At 39.7% G+C, this 20,741-nt stretch overlaps 1 protein-coding gene across 1 annotated transcript in view; it reads right to left on the reverse strand.

Annotated features, from left to right (window-relative positions):
- Positions 1-20,741, reverse strand: part of ZNF277 (zinc finger protein 277) — a 57,595-nt gene that overhangs the window by 26,991 nt on the left and 9,863 nt on the right. Inside the window, exons 2-4 of the mRNA XM_087766149.1 lie at positions 6,605-6,803; positions 3,341-3,429; positions 1,264-1,346 (exon numbers count right to left, since the gene is read on the reverse strand). Coding sequence (XP_087622275.1) covers positions 1,264-1,346; positions 3,341-3,429; positions 6,605-6,803 — 371 coding nt within the window. The remainder of the gene's footprint in view (positions 1-1,263; positions 1,347-3,340; positions 3,430-6,604; positions 6,804-20,741) is intronic.

Below are 20,741 nucleotides of genomic sequence, written 5' to 3' on the forward strand. Positions count from 1 at the left end.
CCTCCACAGGTTCTGGGGATTTGCTAGTCATGTGCCGCAAGCTGCAGAACGTTACTTTAGCCAGCAAACTGAAACAGCACTCATAGGGTAGTTGAACCAAATGGATTTTGCCTGCCAATCCCAATTTTCCTGGGGACTGGAATTTGTTTTTTTGTAAGCATCTCCTTCATTCTGAATGCTTATGATTTAAGGTGTCTTTAGTTCCATGCTGTGTATGTACAGACTTGTAATAGAAACATACCAGAAGAAACAGCATAACAAAGGGTTAAAAGGCCTGGGTTGACAATTCCCAGGACACAGCTGCCAGCAGTAAACTGAGGAACATATTTATGTAAAGACCATAAGGCCTGCACTCTAACACCTCACAGTACAGATGACTTGCCAGCAGAAGACCCTGCATCCTAACACAAGGAGACTGGCAACAGGGCTGCTACGTATCACATAACATTCATTTTTAAATTAGCCCAACAGCAAAAACAGACTCCAGATGTGTATTTCAAACAAGAAAACAACAAAAAAACCCCAGTGGTCAGCAACCTGGACTAAGACTCATGGAAGCTGAAGTTAGCAAGAGCTTAACGTGAAGGACCACCCATTCAGGACTGTCAACTCCTAAAAGATACGAGATGTATGTCCAAAGTACCAGGTTGCCATCACCTAGTAGCAAGAAGAACCAGAGCGGTTCATGAGGACTCAAGAGCTGGCATTTCTTGTCCCTTGCATCTTACAGAAACAATACTGGTCAGGCTTCCTCCACTCACGCACCGTGGTGCTTGTGAGTGTGAGAGTGTGAATTCATGAAATCTGGGTAAGAGAGCGTGAATGCACAAACCCAACTTGCTTGAAGATTTTGTAAGTAGGTATCACCTTCCCTTTTCACAGTATCACACATTGAGTTTTATTTTGCTAATTTCCCTACATGTATATTATTACACAAAAGATAATGTGTCAATGCATTGCAGATTCCTGCAAGAAGAAAAATGTTTAGCACGTTCAGCCTTTTTCAGTGCTCTGGGTGTATTTTCCACTCGTGTGGAACACTGACATAAAACCTGTAAATTTATTCCAAGGAAAAATCTATTATAAACAAGGAGTTTGTGTATGTTTGTGCAGCAGCTAGGGAAATGAGCTTAAAAAAATATTAAAAATCAGAATTTTTTAGTTTAGCAAAAAATGCTTTCACTTTAAAATGAGCACTAAGTTACCATATATTACACTATGGAACTGTTTACCTCAAAAAATGAAACAACAGTAATTTCTTACCAGTCTCTTTTGCTGAAGCTGTTCTCTAAGTAATCTGTCTTCTGGTAAAACATCACATAGAAGAAAATAATTGTCCTGTTCTTCTGTAAAGAGATTAGGAAATGTGGGTAAGGGATGGGAAGTTGCAGCTGCTTTGAATATTTCTGGCACCTAATTTGCTAAATGTTTGGAATGTGTTAAGAATGTGAGAACGTGTTTTTTAATCTATAAAACTCAGTTATTTTAATTTAATAATTTAATGAAACATGCTTAAATATTTGTATATACATATTTATAAGATCTTTACATTGTTTATACTGTGGTACAAAACCAAAAGTCTTGCATAGGTTTTCCCCACTACCAGCCTTATTCTTTTTTATGATGGTTCTTCTGGAGACATAAGGCAATTTTAATCATTTACATTGGTTACAGTATAAAGTCAGCATGAAAGAAACATTAAATCACTTTTAATTTTATCTTGCATGTGGGATTTTCAGTTGTTTCCCTAAGTAATTGTCAGTTTTCAGTAGTTATCATCATTTGGTATACCCTCCTCTTACCCTGACTGATCACATTACCTTTTACCATCAGATCTTGCTCCATCTCCAGATATGCACCACAAGTGTTTAGTAACACACATTGAGACTTGCCTAATTTACATTTCTACTTATATGTTTTAGCCACATTTTATGTTTACTAACCTTTTTACTATTTATGTTCATATCCAATTTAATAATAAAACAAATCTTATTCAAATGAATTATCTTAAAATTACTCATCATGTAAGAAAATATAAAAACACTTTAAAAATATTTTGCATTTGAAAGTTACTCATTTATTAATCAAAGGGTTATGTGGCTTGTGAACTGAAATGATCATTATTAAGTCTTCTACAATTTTAAACTTGCTAGATTTCAGCCTTTCCCATCTTTTCATACAGAAGCCTCTATGAAGAACAGACACACCCTGATTTACAAGCTATCAAATTTGAAGGAGATAGCCATTAAAATTAAAAAAAAATCTGTTAACAAACACACAACGAAGTATTCTCATTGTCTTCTGGAAGGGCTATTGATGGTTTATAATTCTGGCATGTTCTGGCATTCAGGCGCTTGATTTGCAATTTTCAAACTGAGTGGTAAGTGTTAAAATTTCAGAAGCAAAACCATACATATGTAAGAGAAATGCAATTATGGTCTTTGGAGTGATTTTCATGTTTTCTACGACTATTTTTCTTAAACTTAATTTGAATAATTAAAACAATTTATTTTCATCCATTTTGTACTCAGTTTTCACCTTCCACCCATCTCCGACACTGGCTGCATGCGTTTCTTCCTCTCTTTTAAGATCTCCATGGAGAATTAAAGATGCAGGAAAGACCTAACGTTCTCTTATCTGCTTTTAGGTAAACTATATTTTTCTGTTAGAAAAGGGGAAGCCAAAGAAATGCATCATCTACTTGGGAGAAAAACACTTCCTTCGCACAGTCATCACTGTCCTTATGATGGAATGTCCCACTGTGCCAATGCAGCAGAACCGTGAAGTATGGTCTTTGGTCTTGTGTTGGAGCCCAGAAAAGGGCAGTCTTTGTACCCCTACCATGAAGATATTGTCTCCCAAAACTCTTGGGGCAGTAAGCACTGTGGCAGGGGAAAGGAAGGGCGATTGGTGGAAGCGTCCATGATGTCCAGGAAGAGTTAGTGGCATCAGTGGGGGTGGTGGACAGGGTGAAGTCAGAAAAGACAACTCACTGGGAATGTTTCTCCACATTTCTGGAAGGACTGTCATCAATTATTCATGCAGTGGGTACCAAAGCTTCCACAGCCATGATGTTAGCAGCTCTGCTTCTAGGCCTTGATTTGTAACTGGCCCTAATTTGACAGCGCATTTAAGCACGTGTTGAGCTCACCCTGACTCAGCACAGTGCTGAGACACGTGTTGCAATCCTTGGAAAAGGTAAGTTAAGAGTTAAACTTTACCTCTGTGGTTTCCTGACCAAGTGTCAGATTACTTCACACCTGGCAGATCAAAGCAGCAGTATATGCCAGAAATTATCAGACGAGCTGGCCAACAGAGAGTAAACAAGCAGCATATTTACCTAATGGAGCTTCCGAATTTGTTCTTATCACACTACAAAAGTCTGTGATGGGCTGTTCTGCAAACCTCTTCTTCCAGTACAAGATATATCTTTAAAAATAAGGGGGAGATGATTAGTGAAAAAGGAAACATCAAAACAAGTTTAATAAACAGTTGATTGGATCTCTCTTTTTCCATCCTCTACATTCTTAAGTGTTTTGTGTTTTTTTTTTTAATTCCTGTCTCTGTTTTTTCTTCCTTTAATCTAGTTTTCCAATTCATTAAATTCATTCAGCTTCATTAAAACTGGGTTTAACCATCCTGTCAAAGTGAAGGACTCAATAAGACAGATTTGCATTAACCTTTACATAAACACTGTGACCTATTCACATCTCAGACAGAAGTGCCACTCAGATGCATCTTTATTGAAAAGATACACTACACAGTACTCTCAAATTCCCAAAATATTGTGGTTTGTGTTCTGCAAGATGCAGGCAGAAATCTGAAACCTGGTAAAAACATCAACTTGTCAAAAGTGAGGTTTTGGCAGAGGTCTCCTGTGGAGTTACAGTGAAAGTTGTAGATTGGCAGACAACTAGAAAGACAGAAAAATGAAGCCCCCCAAACACCTGGAGATAGGATAGCAGACAGAATAAGGAAAGCCCTAAACATATCTAGAAGGTTTAACCCATCAACTACAGTTTAGAAACATTCCTGTACTAGGATTGTACCGTAGCAGCATTAACAGACCCCAACTGAGATTAGGTTCCCACTAACTAGAAGCTACTGTTGAATCAAGAAGAAATCATCACCTTCAATTATATGATGAAGGGAACCAAGCAATCCTTGTGCTAATTATTCAGAATCTTACTATAAAAAAAAAAAATCTGAAAACACTTAAGTGCATGCTTATACTTATGACTCGTGTGTGATATAAAGCATGTGAGAGTCTGTAAGGTAAAGGCTAACTATTCAATGTCGGCTTCCTATTGACATGCCATCAAATTAGGAAAAGAATCATAAAAAAATAGATATCATTATCATGAGGACATTTCTAAATAGTTGTAGCTTTTAATACTTGTGCAATCTAAAAGTTTACTTGCCACAGCTATCACATCCCATGGTGGTTCATATTACCTCTATTCACCATCTATCTTACTATATGAGGACTTTAACTGCAGCAGCCAAGGAATCAGCACGTATCTGTTTCTGCTAACTTTGACATGGAGAGGATTAACCTCCAGTACAGCAGACAGCTAAGAACAGTGAAGCCAGCATGCATGGCTGAAGCTCATTCAGAGGCATCATTAGATGTCAGTAAGTGAGAGGTGAGCGTTCTGTTGTCCCCCGCCTACTCCACTGCTTATAATGCACAACGAAACAGTCTTGGTGCTACAAGCAAGACAGCAAGTCTTCCAGAATAAGTCATCCTTGAGCTTTTAGGACATAAATGTGCAAATGAAGGGATTTCAACATGCCATTTAGTCTGTCCCCTGCACTGAAATAAATGAACACCGTTCAGACAAACTCAACGTAACCATAACCATCTGTGTCCTGAAGCTTACTGTTAAGGGATTTCATATCATAACACTTAACCCAAATAATCAATGATCAAATAAAGCCAATGCCTTGTCATATTTCCAGGGAGAGAGAATGAGTGATCAGTGTCCATGCGTGATCATGTCCAGTCATGCAGTGGAAGCTTATTCTCCTTATCTCTTCCCCTTGCCCTAATGCCAACTTATCTTCACTCTTCCAAGTTAAAAAAAAAAAAAATAGTTTTCCATTAGCATTGCTTTTCTCTGTATTCTCCACTTCTTGTAGTTCTGTCAAGAAATGTATTCCTAAGACTGACTGTAACTAATTGCTAAGTATAAAAAACATACTATGTTTTCATAGTTGTTTCCCTGTATTTTCCACACTTCAGTTTAACACCTCCTTTTTTTGTGCATAGTATTAGAGCATTTTACTGATATTCAGTACAGCAAATAAGTGAAGGCACACTTCAGAGTAACAACTCCACCATTTCACATCCTGGGGCCACTTTTTGTAAGATTTGGCTACCTTCCAATTGCGTTAGCAGCAAAAAGAATCTAAATGGACATTTTCTCGAAAAGGTGATTTTAAAATACATTTCTATTAACGCAGAATAATCCCCCAAGCATACTTAAACTGGCAGTCCATGACTGAGCAGCTCTGATCTCTTTATTTATCTGAGGAAACTAGCATTATCTCCAAAGAACATTGCATTCTTGTTATGCCTGCTTTCAGCATAAAACCAAACAAAAACAAGTTATCAGTTTTCATTTTTAAGCAACGTTAAGCTCATACATCTGAATAAGGATTTATACGGCTTACATTTCTCTTCCTAAATTTCATCTTAATGTTTCATTTTTTTTGCATCTTGATAGACACAAGTTATTGGCTTTGGCTGAGTAACTAAACAGAAGACCTATCAGAAAACTCCTTTTAGTTGAGAAATTATCCAGCTAACATTTAAACACTGCACAGAACTATCTATAAACTGGCAGGTACTGCCTAGTCTACCGCCTGGCCCATACATTGCTGTGTGTGAAAGCAAAATGCCAAGCAAGCGCCTAGTCTCTGAAGTTACAAGCCAGCTGGGGCCATGCCAGCTACTGGAGGAAGTTAAGAGAGAGAAAGCCAAATGTGACCCTGCTGAGATGATCAATGACACAGCTGTAGAAGGAGTCACGGTTGCCTGTAGATCACAGTACTGTATAGTTAAGGATTAAATGTGATTTCTACAGGGAAATCCTGGCATCCTTAAAACAGGGCAAATGAATTTCATCCCAGAATGTGAGAGATCCTGTGCTGAGCAGCTTCTGCATACAATACACAGCTTTAGGACGTTGTACAGTGGAAGAAATAATCTTGTCCTATACGAATAAAACCCAAAATTAGGAGAGTTGATTGTCTAGAATGTGCTTTACAAAATAAACAGCTTTCTAGCTTGTACGTAACCTGTTGATTAGTGACAGGACCTGAGAAGTCCCTAGGATACGTCAAAGAATGTCTAACATAGGAATTGCCCTGTATTCTAATATCGAGTCCCCTGGTCCCAGCAACATCTAGGGGCTGGGGAGGGGAATGGGAAAACAACCTTATAATCCAACAACAAAGAGCTCATCAAAAAAGTAATAAAAATCCTCCCACAACACCCCATTGCTTTTTAAAGTATTTTAAAAATATGATCTCTAGTTTTCTGAAGCTTTCTATAACATCTGCACACATACACACTCATTTTAAACAATATAACCCTTACCTTCTAAAATCTGCAACCAGTTTCACATCTGCTATGACGAGTTTGTGTTCAATAATCATGTGCTTCAGGAGCTGGTTTTGTTCTGCTAAGAGATAGCATTCTTTGCAGAAAATACAAGGCACATCGGGAGAACTTTCTACAGCAGCAACACCACCTGGACTTTCTGGCAGAGACAGAGGCTCCAAAATACACTCTGAATCTAAAATAAATTAAAAAAAGAATTAATTTTGACTAAGTGAATAAATCTACATCACTTGGAGTACTTTTAGGCAGTATATGTAAAAGCTGCTTTGTTGGGTCCCAGTTTTGTTGCATTGATCACGCCAGCAACAAGGTGCTTGGAAGCGAGTTGACTGCATTATTTCCAAGAAGGGTGGTGGCAGGTTAGCACAGCACAGTTCTCAAGTATCTGCTCCAACTGAAACTCCCATCTGACATCAAGTCAAACGGACACAAGTGCTCTGCTTATTACTAAAGGAAGTTTTATGATAAGAAACCTACTTTTCTTTCTCTCACTACCTAGTCTACCTGTTGTTATGAACGAAGCTACCCTCTTTGCCACATTTCTTATACTATCAGGAAGGCTTTAGACTGCACAGCACAAACTGTTTTGTATGTTGATTTCTCCTAATTGTAATTTTATTTATTGCACAATACTTATATCATTTTCTGATTGACCCTTGAAGGTCTGTATGCATTTGTCTTGCCTTTTTTTAGCATCTTGCTTACTGTTCTGTGACAAAGGAAAAGACTATTCTTGATAAATATTACTGCCACATGGAAGCTTATGCCCACTGAAATACTTCCTAAGTGTACAGATGTTGCGGAGGGGCCAGCCATACCCCATGTGGAAAGGTCAATGGCCCGTGTTTGTACTACACTGCACCAGTCAGACGTAGGTTGCTCAAATGACAGCACACAGAGATGAGTCACCGGCTGATGTTCTCTAGGTTCACTGCTGTTTGTAGTTCAACAAGTGGGTGGACTGCACAGAAGTGCAGTAGTACTGCAAACAAGCAGACAGACCCAGGGTATATATGTGTGTCCCCCATTTAAACAATAGCAGTGTAAATTCATAAGCTCTTCCACTTATATGGAGGTATAAATTAGTGTAATTCATTAAGAAACACTGTGTGACCAACAGATTTCAAGAGCTGGCCCCATTAGCCTAACTAAATTCCAGTTGTCCAGAAATAAACCGTGGTGTTCATTTTCCAAACAAATCATATCTCTGTCTTTGGTAAGGGTTTATCTTGGAAGCAAATGATAATTTCAATATGTATCTTCGATTTCAGCTTCATCAATTTTGGATAAGAAAAGGAGAGTAAAAGCAAAGAGAAAAAGCTCCCCAATAATTCTTCCACTCTGAGGATGAAAACTGAAAAGAAAACATCATGGGTCTCCTTGATTCTTGTAATATGAAGTTAACTTGTGCAGAAGGAGAATGAACTCCATGCCCCTGGATTCCTGCAGTGACATGAACACCTCTGTAAAGAAAAGAAATTTCACAGAATCATGGAATGGCTGAGGTTGGAAGGGACCTCTGGAGCTCATCTGGTCCAATCCCCCTGCTCAAGCAGGGCCACCTAGAGCCAGCTGCCCGGGACCATGTCCAGTCAGCTTTTGAGTATCTCCAAGGATGGAGACTCCACAGCCTCCTTGGGCAATCGGTGCCAGTGCTCGGTCACTCTCACAGTGAAAAAGGTGTTTCTTGATGTTCAGACAGAACCCCCTGGGTTTTGGTTTCTGAAGATAACTAAAGAGTTAAGAAAAAGGCCATCTCCCAAACCTAGTATTTTGTCACACAGGAATTTTAAAATGTGTAAGGTTAAAGGAAGTTGAATTAACAATATTTATCAGATAGAAGAATCAAGGTATGACAATTTTCACCCTACAAAATTCACATGTATGCATTATATATTGGCAAGCACACCAAATCTGATAATTTGATAACTTGTCCACATGGAAAACTTGAAAAATAATTTAAAAAATCATAGCCGTTTAGGTTTTTTTCCTAGGAAAATAAGCTATTGAAGCAGTGCTCCCCCCCCAACCTCTGCCAAGACTTTGAAATAACCAAAGAAGGGCTGCAAGTTTCAGAGATGGACCTGGGAAATTCCTGAAAGTTCTGTGATGAATTTCAGGTAAAGGAAGAGGCACGGAGAGGGTAACAGGACTCTGCCATCCATCGCACATGCTGTTCAGCAGCGGCTGGCCAGCCCGTGTGGACATGGAGTGCTCCAGAGCAGGCACAGCATGTGCCCCGATGGCTGCCTGATGAGGGTGCTGCAGGGGACAGAGGGTAAGCTGGAGCTACTGGGAGCCACAGGTGGGAGAGGGTACAAAATCAAAGGAAATAGGGCTTCATCAGTTCCATGCTGCTCCTGGAACAACATATCTGCCCTGCACAAGTGTTGAGGCTTCTACTTATGACATTTGAAAAATAAAACTTCTTGGAAAGGCAGTGACTTAGCTGAAGATTGATGGTCAGGTTACACTGACAGCCCATTCCCTTCCCCCAGACATTTTTACTTATTAAGCTGGCATTGTATAAATTGTTCCATTTTTTCTTACTTTAAGAACAGCAGCTGCTACACTAAGTGCTAGAGCAATTTTCATGAAAGGGTCCGCTCTCCCAAGCAAAACTGATGTTACCTGCAAGATTCTAGGTTTGTGCATTCTTACAGTCAGTATGAGTTTGTTGCCTGAAGAATCATTAAAACATGTTTACTGAGAAAAGTAGAGCAACTTAATTTCCTTTGCAATTGCTGACTCTCACTGATGCCAAGAGAACTAAGAAGATACTCTGTCAGCCAGTTCAGCTGTGCCCAGCTTTTTGTTCATTTTTGGTTTAGGTCTTTTGCAATGACCTATTTAAACATTTACAAGTCCAAATAAACAAGTGCCTATCTGCCTCAACAAACCAACTTTCAGAAGATAGGTGTGTGTGGCAACATAGACAAGGAGCCGATACAGTTATTTAGCACGAGTACTCGGGAATAGCAATTGTTTGGGTTGGAAGAACAGAGCTGTTAATCTTTAATTGTAGTGGTGAGTTGCAGAAAGGAACAAACTCGGGTGAAGATTTTTTTGCTGCCCAAAGACAGTAGCTAATACTAAAAGAGAAGAACTTAAATATAGACTACTGGACTGGTGTGGCAATTGCAGAAGCTTATGCAATTTATTTCAAAGGCACTTAAAGGAGGAGGTGAGGGAAAAAAGAATCCATGAAAATATCTTTGTACTCATCTGCTGTAATAAAACACTGAACAAGAGAGAAATGCACAGAGCTGAACAAAGATGCACAGCCTTTAGCGTAGCACTTAATGGACTAACACATAACACAAACATCAAAACAGTACAAATATAGCTAAGCATATTATTGAAATCTCTGCAAAAGCAGCTAATTCGGATGCTGTATTTGGAGCAGAGTGGCCACAGGTACTGAAGAAAAGCTGTTAACTAAAGCACAGCTAAGGGCTAACAGGGAAATAAAAACACTCAGATTGAGTTCTTGGACTCCACCAGGACTCCCACATGCAGAGGCACTTGAAAATGAGGGAAAAGCAGCCCGCTTTTCTCTTAAAATCTAGTGCCACAAGAATGACTTCGCAGGGTCAGATTAAACATCCATCTAGTGCAAGTGCCCTGGCCGACAGTGGCAAGAAGAATTACCTAGGGAAGTGTATAAAAATAGGGTAAACAAACAGTAATCACACAAATAACATAGTCTTCCAGAAATCTGAGGGTGGAGAGTTTAAGTCACAGGCTGTACATGTACCTCACTTTAACAGCATTTTATGGCTTTCTTTTTTTCCATGGATTTGTTTCAGCACTGTTTGAAATCATTCGTCTTTAACATCTACAAAAACCTGCAGCAACATTTCACGTTCTCTTAATGGTCCTTCATTCCTTGTTGCCCATGTTCAGCTCTTGGCTAGGTCTACTCTACCCTTCTTCATGTGCTGAGCTGGGGGGGGTGGTTTGAAAACGCCCCAAGTGTGGAAGAAAATGGATTTCTATATCAGTGCAGTTTGTCCTCAGTCTCTTCTCTATTTTTTTTTATTCCTAGCATTTTATTTGCTTTTAGGATCATTGAATTAACCACTGAATTATCTTCAGTGATTTCAAAGTCTCAGAGAAGCTGTGAATCAGGTGTTAATGTACAAGACAGTGGACATATTCTTTGTGTTCACTCCCATGTGTGTTACTCTGCTTTTTTTAACACTGAATAACACTTTTTTTGTCCAGTTCACTCAAATACCATGAGATTCTTCTGCAATGCTTCAGTTGGCCCTCCTGCTTACCACTTGGGTAAAAAAAATGTGTATTAACAGCAAAATCTATCCCATAACCCCCTTCCTATTTGTGTCTGTGGTGAACAGCACAGGACCTAGTTACTTATGAGAACAGAGCCCTAAAAAATCCATCCATTAAGTTTCTGCCAAATCATCCTGTCACCACTGAGTTTTCCTCCACTGCCTAATGGAAAAACAGCACGACTGTCATGCAAACAGATATCCTAAAGGCTTCACAGAAAGCCCACCAAACCCAGGAACTAAGAAAATCCCTCATTCACAGAGTTGACAGTTGACACCATGTTGTCCAGCCTTTAACAGGACAGATAAAATTGTGGTCTTTTACAGCTAATTCAGAGCTAAAAAATATAGATAAGTAGAAAGAAGAGACTAGAGGAATATATTCTTTGAAAGCAAAGACTAAGAAGTATACCCAGTTCTTCAGTGGAAAATAAAATGAATACTTTGAAGACATTTGACAATGAGATGGTATAGAGAACAATTTGGATTACACAAATTACTTTCAAAACTAGAATAAGCACTATTGTTTGTTATAAGCACCCATAGGATACCTAGTGCAATGGAATCCTGATCCCTGCACCAGAACTCTACACACCATTACAACAGTGATAAAAGAAAATTTAAAAAAGGCTGCCTGTTACAGAAATTACATGGCTTCATTTTAAGTGTTGTTACAATATAGACCAGTTAATCTTCACAGCTAATGAAGCAACAGGCTCGAAATGGATTCGTTTTCCTTACTGGAACATTTTTCGTTTCAAATACAATTGTTCTCAACTCAAAACTAATGTTAGTTTGCACATTAAGTAAACGTTACACCCACACAGTTATAATACTGACTATAGCAGTACAGGCAATGTACTCTACCTGCACAATCACACACGCAATTATCACAAAGCAATATGCCGTGTAATTTTATGGCCAATACATGATGTGAGTATCAGAAAGAAAAGGAAGGAAAGATTTGGCATTTGAAGGTGAGTTGTGAAAGGCAAAGTTGTCAGAGATGGTTTAGCCAGTGTAACAGCTTGCTGCCACCAAGAAGTGAAAGGATGTCTCATTATCCCGTCTTTCTCCACCTTATCCTACCACTCCTAACCATCTACTACTGCTCTTCTGCTTGTGCTGGCTCCTATGCTTGCCAAATCCTTTGACGAGTCAATTCAGCTCTTTAACCAGACAGAACTACTCACTTCTTTCTTTTTGCTCAATAATGTTGAAAACGCTTACAGAAGAGTCCACCAAGTGCAAGAGTGAACTAAGGAGTGCATGGTGAGAAGCAGCAAGATGAACAGCACCTTCCTCTTCTCAGCTTCCTCCTGTCTTCTCAGCTTAACAGCCTCAGCTGTTTCATTTAATTTTACCATAAGCATACCTTATAAAGTGTGCAAGGTTCCTTCGAAAGCATTACACACAAAGGAAAAGAAAACAGTAAGGTTTTTAAACTGTGCCTCCTAACAAGGATATCCAGCACTGGCTTCTGTTCGCAAAACCTACTGTTGTCCGCATAGGCATACGTAACACACTAAATGCAGCAAGAGCTGTTGTGCTCAATTCTTCTTGATTGCACGTCTGAACTATGTGTTCTGACTAGATCTGGGGACCAGTTGAACACTGCTGCATAAATTACATTCTCTAACTGGAAAGTGGAGGTACTGGGGTTCAGATCAATGACATAACTTCACTGTTACAACTCCTAACTCACATGGCTTGGCCCTGGGGTGCAACCTGCAGCCAGGACTTGAGCACCGGAGCTCGGGGAGAGGCAGACCCCTCCAGCAGGCAACCAGCGAGCTGAGCAAGGAACTCCTTACATCAGTCTGCAGGGAACGCTGAGGAGAGGGGCACTCGTACCCTTCTTTTTGAAGCTTTGCCACCAGATAAAAAGGAATAAGAGTCATGAGACCAAAAGGAAAGGAGATAATATGAGTCCAAAGACAAGGGTTTTTAACTAGGGAAGAAGAAATCTAACTCTTTTTAAAAAGATTAAGCATTTTATTATCAGATGAAGAATACTCTGAAAATTCAAGACTGCACATGGTCTGAGAAATGAAATTATGAAAGACGATTTCATACAAATTGGCTTAAGACACATATTTACAAGTTTCATGTCATTTTTTGCAGTTTATGGCGCAACAACAAGGCTTTAGGTTGAAGAGTGTATTATGTAAATATAGACATGCAGAGTATGTATTTATAAGCCCACTGTTGGTAACACAAGGATAATGAAACAAAATATGAACATCTGCTGGAATGTTAAGTGTCTTTCTAATTAAATCCAGTAGTTGAATGAATCAATTCATTACCAACAAGTCTGGTTTATTATCTCATTAATACAGCTGGTTAATATTATGAGGAGATTAGCACAAGAACTTGAAATGATCCTAAAACAAAAATGAACGCAACAAAGATATACAGGCAAATAAAGGAGTCTAAACAATGAGTAAAAGACTGAAGTTTTTAGACGTGTAGGGAACAAAGGGGAGAAAGAATGACAGGAAAACAAAAGACACCTAGCAAACCTGGCACTCCACACGAACAGCATAACAGATGCCGACTGGAAAACAGAAAGGCTGAGCACCCTCCCCCAAGCTCACACTGATTACATGGCAAAACCATTTAGTTATCAAAATGACCAAACCCCCAGATATGGTACATTAGGGAACCAAGCTGGATTCCTATAGGTAATTCTGCACAAAACAGTGCTGCACTTAAAACTCTTCGGGAAATGAGTAGTTTTAAAGCTTTGTCTAGTATTCAAGTTTTTTTTGAGCTATAGTGAAAAAGAATATTGAGAAGCACCAGCTTGACACTTGAAATACACACATGACAGCTTCCCTGTTTTGCAGCCTTGGCACTGCAGCATCTATTTGTTGGCACAGCAGCATTCCCTAATTTGTGGTCATATTCTTGGAAGAGATTTTACACTGATTACAGGATTTTTCCTTTGTTTTCTGGAGTATGAAAGATAGATGACTAATGACTTGCCAAATAAACAGTATTCAAAAACAAAACTCAGAATAATGGAAATAAAACACCCTGTCATCATGCTCACCAATACTACATGCAAATATGTTCCTTAGTGAAAGAAGAATCAATGTACATAACAATTTCCTAGCTCTATATATTAAAGCACTCAAGTACTTCTATTAAGTTGAATTATCATTGAGTCTGAATTCACGAGGAATTATTTAGCTATTACTTCTGCTTGTTAACACGCGATGAATGGTATTTAGTTAAAATGTCCATGTGCTCTAGGAGACAACACATCCTGTAGCTTCCCCCAAGATCAGCCAGTTTAAACCGTGCCCAGTTTTTCATTGAATGCAAATGAGCACTTCAAAAGAGTACTTAATCCTACAGCTAAACCTTGTCAGTTTTACAGAAACTGTACATATTCTGCAGCATCCGCTGTCTGGGAATATGAAAATTTTACTCCAGTCAAATGACAGTTTTAAGAAAAGCTGTGAGTTACTAAATCCTAATATCTCAGGACTGAGTTTCTATAGAGCAGGTGTCTGCTGGGAGCTGGAACTAACAGAAATACAACTGTGCTTAATAGCCATATTTAACAGGGCTGCTCTGTCGGGGAGCTTAGGATGTTGCAGTTTCATTAGCATTAACAAGTGTTGCTATGGGTACCGGAGCACAGGCATCAGAATACAAGTGAATAGGAGTGGGAAAGTGATTAATAAAAATGTGAAGTGTTGGAATTTTAATAAAACAAAAGCAATGTGCTTGCCAATAAGATCATGTTTAAATAATAGACTACATTATTGCCCAGTTCACCAGCAGATATATGCCACTGCTCATCATCTTTCTGCTTAAGCCCGGAAAGGCAAAACCCTACATCAATAAAAATAAAGACCAGAGCAAAACCACTGTTCTCACATTCAGAGGGACACACACACACTGATGAAAGTGACCCTAATAAGTATTCATTACAATATTTAAGTGCTGATGTTAATATGCAATTTATAAATATTTAACAAACTACAGACAGGTTCTGTGCAAGCTCGGAGCCACATAATACCTCATTTCTGCGTAAATGTCATGGACTCACATTAGCGTAACTAAACGCAGGGTTTGATATCTTGGTCACAAACATGAAATGATATTTATCTAATTCAGAATGAAATTTTGAATAATTTTATTACACCCTTTAGAGCTACTCTGATTTCTTATGACTGTTGTTAAGCAAAATCAGTACCATTTCTGTTTACAGAACACCTAAAAGGTGAAATGGCAGTATCACAGGAGTATCTGTGCTGTACTCAAAATACATAGCCAATTCCTACTCTTAGCAAAACTAGGGAAACATGTCTTACCCTCATTACCAAAAGAATGTATGTTTACCCATTTTTTCCCCCCACCTTCCCTGTCCAAAAGCTGGAATTAAAAACTGCGCAGCAACAGTAATTCCCACGAGGGACAACCCATGTGATGATTAATTAACAGCAGAACTTCTGCTTTGCTATTTCATTAAACACTGAAGGCTGTAGTTTCGACTCTACCTACAGCAAGTAATTCCTTGATTTCAGCAACATCTTCAAAATATCTCCCAAGTCTTAATACACCCACTCTCATCCACTTTTGCCAGTCAATAAATTCTTACTGATTCCTTTGGAGGTGCTTTAGGATTTAGTCATGTTGCTTTCCCCCTGCTATGGGTGCTGCTCTGGGCTCGCAAGACAGACCCTGCCTATTCCCTATGAGTTGCACTGTGATGGGTATGCAGTTTTTCATTACTCCCATGGCTAAAACACATTCTCGAGTTTCAACACGCTGGTGTTTCACACCTGTGGCTATAGCTGCCTTTCTAACCCCACTCTGCCCGCTCCTGCAGGATGCCCTTACCAGAGTCTTCTTCCTCGGAACAACTTCAGCACTCAAATCTCCTCATGGGTGTGACAGCAATCAGGAAACCAAGTTCAGTTTAATTACTTTATGCAATTTTCCATAAAACTTAATTCTCATTTCCTTCTACCCCTCCCTCTGTTCCCTGCCTGCTACCCAAACCCGCGCAGTGCAGACGTGGCACGCATATGGGTTACACCACCAGCCAGCAGTCTCCCTTCATCTCCCAGCTCTCTCCTTCCAAGAACACTTGTTTATCTTTACTTTTGTCATACAATCTCCCCAAAGTTTTTCCCTTCCTGAATTTTGGCCTTGGATGCAGTTTTCCTTGCAATCTTTGTGGTTAGCTCTACGAACATTTATTTGTGCAAACATTTTACTTAGGTGAACAATTTTATTCAGTTCAGCGGGCTATTTGACTTGTTATTCACCTCAATGTATTTGCAAGATGAGAACTGTAGATCACAAATACATGGAGGCTGTCTTAAAGAACATCTATAAACAACTACATCTGTCTACACTTTTTTTTTAATAGAAAAGCAATAAAGCAAATCAAGATGACTCTGAAGTGGTACTCAATACTCGGTGGTCTTCCCTGACATTTTCTCCATACTTAAATGTTTATTTTTAAAAACTGGTAACTATGAATCACTTACGCTTGCATGAATTATTATACTGATCTCCAGAATAATAGGACACTTCAACAAAAAAGATATTTTTGAAGTAAACAATACCAGCCTTTTCTTGTTTAGTGTGATCACATGACATGGTAGACATGGAGAGCCGAGATCCACATTATGTACTAAAATCAGGGATTAAGAAGCAATGATTAAACCTTACCCTATTATCTGGAAAGGCTAACAAGGTAATTATGTAGCCTGAAACTCAGAACATTCAGTTACGAAGAAGAGGAAGAACTACACAGTGCTAGGTTAACGGCTGGACTCGATGATCTTAAGTGTCTTTTCCAACCTAAATGATTCTATGATTCTATGTGTATGCGAATGTAGTACTTGTGTGTGCTACCAATGCTGCTGTTCCGCTGACTCCTCTGCAAGTATTAGCAAGTTGGACATAGGCATGTCTTAGTTTCCATGTACTGTGATTGTGACCTTAGCTCTTCCACAAAGAAGAGGTCTTAACAGTGTATTTAATAAAGATAGTAATACTCCTTCATTGCTACGATTTATCTTTGCGGTGCCTTTAACGACTACTGTACTATGCCTAGTGTCTTTTATGCCAGCATTGCTACATAAAACCTGTTAATTAGTTTACTCTCTACTTCTTGTTATCATTATTTAGTAGAGATCAATAATTCTTTATTACAAGGATTTTACGTATCTTTTTTCTTGTCACCTGTCCTTTTCCTCTAACAGGATTCAATTCCCAAGCACGTTTATCCCCTTGATGTTAAAAGGATTGTCTAGTGGTCTTTTTAAACGATTGCTTTACATTCTGTAGCTAAAGGAAAGGCGGTGTGATTTTCCTTTAAAAACCTAAAGCCTGCTTTAGCCATTCCTATGAGACAGCCCCATGTCATTATGACAGGAATTTTTACCATGCTCCTGACTAAAATGTTTGCATCACAGTGTTTCTAACTCTTTCCCACTGGCAGACATTCCTTGAAAAAGGCAACTATTTGAGAAAAACAACTAAAAATAGTGTGAAATTTTATTTTTAAATGCCACTTTAATTTTTTTCAGACTCATATGAATTAGAACTAACCTCAAAGTGCATCCTGAGAAGTCCCATTTCTGGGAACCTGATGTACGTGGATGTCATACCGACCGAACAGGTTGAAATCTCTCTCAGGTATTCTGAGAGAGCTTCCTGATACTCAGAAAGCCTTCAAGGCTGAATCGTTCAACCGAATTTTGTACTTAATGAAGAATCAGTACGAGGAAGAGGCCCTGTGGTGTTAGAAGCTCTGTGATCTGTTGCTGCTTTCTCAGTGAACGGGAGCTTTTCCAGATGGAGAGTAGCAAAAGAAGTTGTTTCTACTTTTAGAATCAAACCTCTATAAATTGGTATTCAAACTGGAAAAAACAATGTCTGAAAAGGACAGTGCATTATAGAGTGCAGTGATGTGGATCAACATAGTTCAGCCTAATTGATATCTTAGCTCAGGAAAACAAACCTCGGACTGTATTTCAAATAATCCGCTATTTATATTCTTTATAAATAAATTTTTGAAAATTAATTTCAGAAGAAAGTATTTTCAAGTCAGAGCTCAAATGCTAATGTCTTACAGATCAAAGGGACTATATCAAATTTCTATGAGCATATTCTGACTTTGTCCCAGAGTTTGAAATAAGTATTTTTGTGATACTGGACTTATTTACCTTGTCCTTCACAGATTCATTAAACATATGACACAGATCTTGACTTCTTAAGTATGATATACACTTACTAACTGATACTGCTAATGGAGCTCATGGACATGGACGGTAAAATAATTGAAGTTAATTTCCTCAAGAAACAGAATTAGAATGTTAGAATTAGTGATACAAGCTGTTTATGTTTTTCAGGCAACATTTTGCTAACTGTATAAATACATGCAGACTCCTGAACATTAAATTAGTACAGTAATAACACAGGCTGCATGTTTTCATCCCATATAAGACAAAATCAAATTAAAACCTCAAGCAGGATGTTTTCTATTACATACCAGCCTTCAGAGAAAAATCTCGATCTCATTTATTCATGCATTACTGAGTCATAATAAAATTCAGTGCTGGCACACTGGTCAAGACAAATGCTAGCAAAATGCTCCAGTGACAGCAGCATCACTTATTACGGCATGCATTTGTTTCATAACCATTCCTGTTTTCATATTGTGAGCCTTGTGCACTCCCACCACGGGACTGCCAGGGCTGACCTGGGGCACCTGGTACGAACTTTGGCAGAGGTCCTGAGTCATGGGATGCTGCGCCACGCTTCCCTGCGCTAGCCACCAGCTCTGTCCCCCTTCTTGCACCTCTCAGCACAGCTCTGACCCACACAAGTCCTGCAGTCCCTGATCACCCTCCAGCTGCTTTGCACATTGGCTGGGTTTAGAGAGTAGTTTTGGTGCACGTGAACTAGATCCATCGGGAGTCCAGATATATTCGAAATGCATCTCAACCCCTAGCAGAGACATCTGGGTCTAAACTAAGGAGCATTGCTTCAGACAGCTTTGAAACACCTGCACATTGAGGCTGTTTGGTGTGGGAAGGCTGACTACATAAAATCCAAAGCAAAACTGCCAAACCATGCAATATAGTTGCAGGGACGGCGGCACTGATTGTCTTTATCTACTGTGCCTTATTATTTGTTAATGTGGACAGAGCCACACCATACCTTACCAGCTTGTGAGGTTGAAACAGATGGCATATCCAGTTGTAAAGCTTCTGCACCACAGGGATAAAGAGAAAGCTTTTAACCTGCTACTACTACAACGATCTGGAGGACGGGATCAAGTGCACCCTCAGTAAGTTTGCAGATGACACGAAGTTGGGTGGAAGTGTTGATCTGCTGGAGGGCAGGAAGGCCCTACAGATGGATCTGGACAGGCTGGATCGATGGGCCAAGGCCAATGGTATGAGGTTCAACAAGGCTAAGTGCCAGGTCCTGCGCTTGGGTCACAACAACCCCATGCAACGCTACAGGCTTGGGGAAGAGTGGCTGGAGAGCTGCCTGGAGGAAAAGGACCTGGGGGCGTTGGTCAACAGCCAGCTGACTATGAGCCAGCAGTGTGCCCAGGTGGCCAAGAAGGCCAACAGTATCCTGGCTTGTATCAGCAATAGTGCGGCCAGCAGGACTAGGGAAGTGATTGTCCCCCTGTACTCGGCACTGGTGAGGCCGCACCTCGAGTACTGTGTTCGGTTTTGGGCCCCTCACTACAAGAAGGACATGGAGGTGCTGAAGCGTGTCCAAAGAAGGGCAACGAAGTTGGTGAAGGGTCTGGAGCACAAGTCTTATGAGGAGTGGCTGAGGGAGCTAGGGTTGTTTAGTCTGGAGAAGAGGAGGCTGAGGGGAGACCTTATTGCTCTCTACAGCTACCTGAAAGGAGGTTGTAGCAAGGTGGGGGTCAGTCTCTTCTCCCAAGTAACAAGTGATAGGATGAGAGGAAATGGTCTCAAGTTGCGCCAGGGGAGGTTTAGATTGGATATTAGGAAAAACTTCTTCACCAAAAGGGTTGTCAGGCACTGGAAGAGTCTGCCCAGGGAAGTGGTTGAGTGTCCATCCCTGGAGGTATTTAAGAGACGTGCAGATGTGGTGCTTAGGGACATGGTTTAGTGGTGGACTTGGCAGTGCTGGGTTAATGGTTGGACTTGATTATCTTAAAGGTCTTTCCCACCTAAATGATTCTATGATTCTGTACTACATAGTGCAAGAAACAGGAGCAGCTGTTCTTTGGGGTTGGAGCCACCAATGACAAATGGGAGGATGACATCTCAATGAGCAAGAATCAAACAGAAGCAGCTGGGCCATTTCACACTGGTCACTGTCTGTCAGTCATAAAAATCAGAGAAAAATACAGGAAAGTGGAAAAAAGACCATTTGGAAGAGATGGTCCAGTGACAGCACGAGGCAAAAAAATCAACAGGCACATTCAAGAAACCCAGTTGAAATATATTACTAAGAACAGACAGGTATCTGTCTGAGAGTTTTGGACCACTAAAGGCACTGACAAAAGTTCTACTACAATTTCTCATTTACAGCTCTACTATGGCGAACTATTAGGATAGAGTGACAAACAAGCAATGAACATGGAAATACCTGCTGGGAAACCAGGCAGACCTTGATATCAATGATCAGACATCAGCCTTGCAACTATACCATTCCCTATAGTGCCAAAACATTACAAATTGACAGTTACTGCTGTACACTGATGATCTAAAATCATTTATAATCAGAGAATAACTCAAGCAAAACACAATGCCCTTTTCATTTGCTTCATAATTACAATTTGACTGCTA

Source organism: Nipponia nippon, unplaced genomic scaffold, assembly GCF_047370975.1.
Source record: "Nipponia nippon isolate SJK-2023a ecotype South Korea unplaced genomic scaffold, ASM4737097v1 scaffold_3, whole genome shotgun sequence".
Classification (NCBI taxonomy): Eukaryota; Metazoa; Chordata; class Aves; order Pelecaniformes; family Threskiornithidae; genus Nipponia; species Nipponia nippon.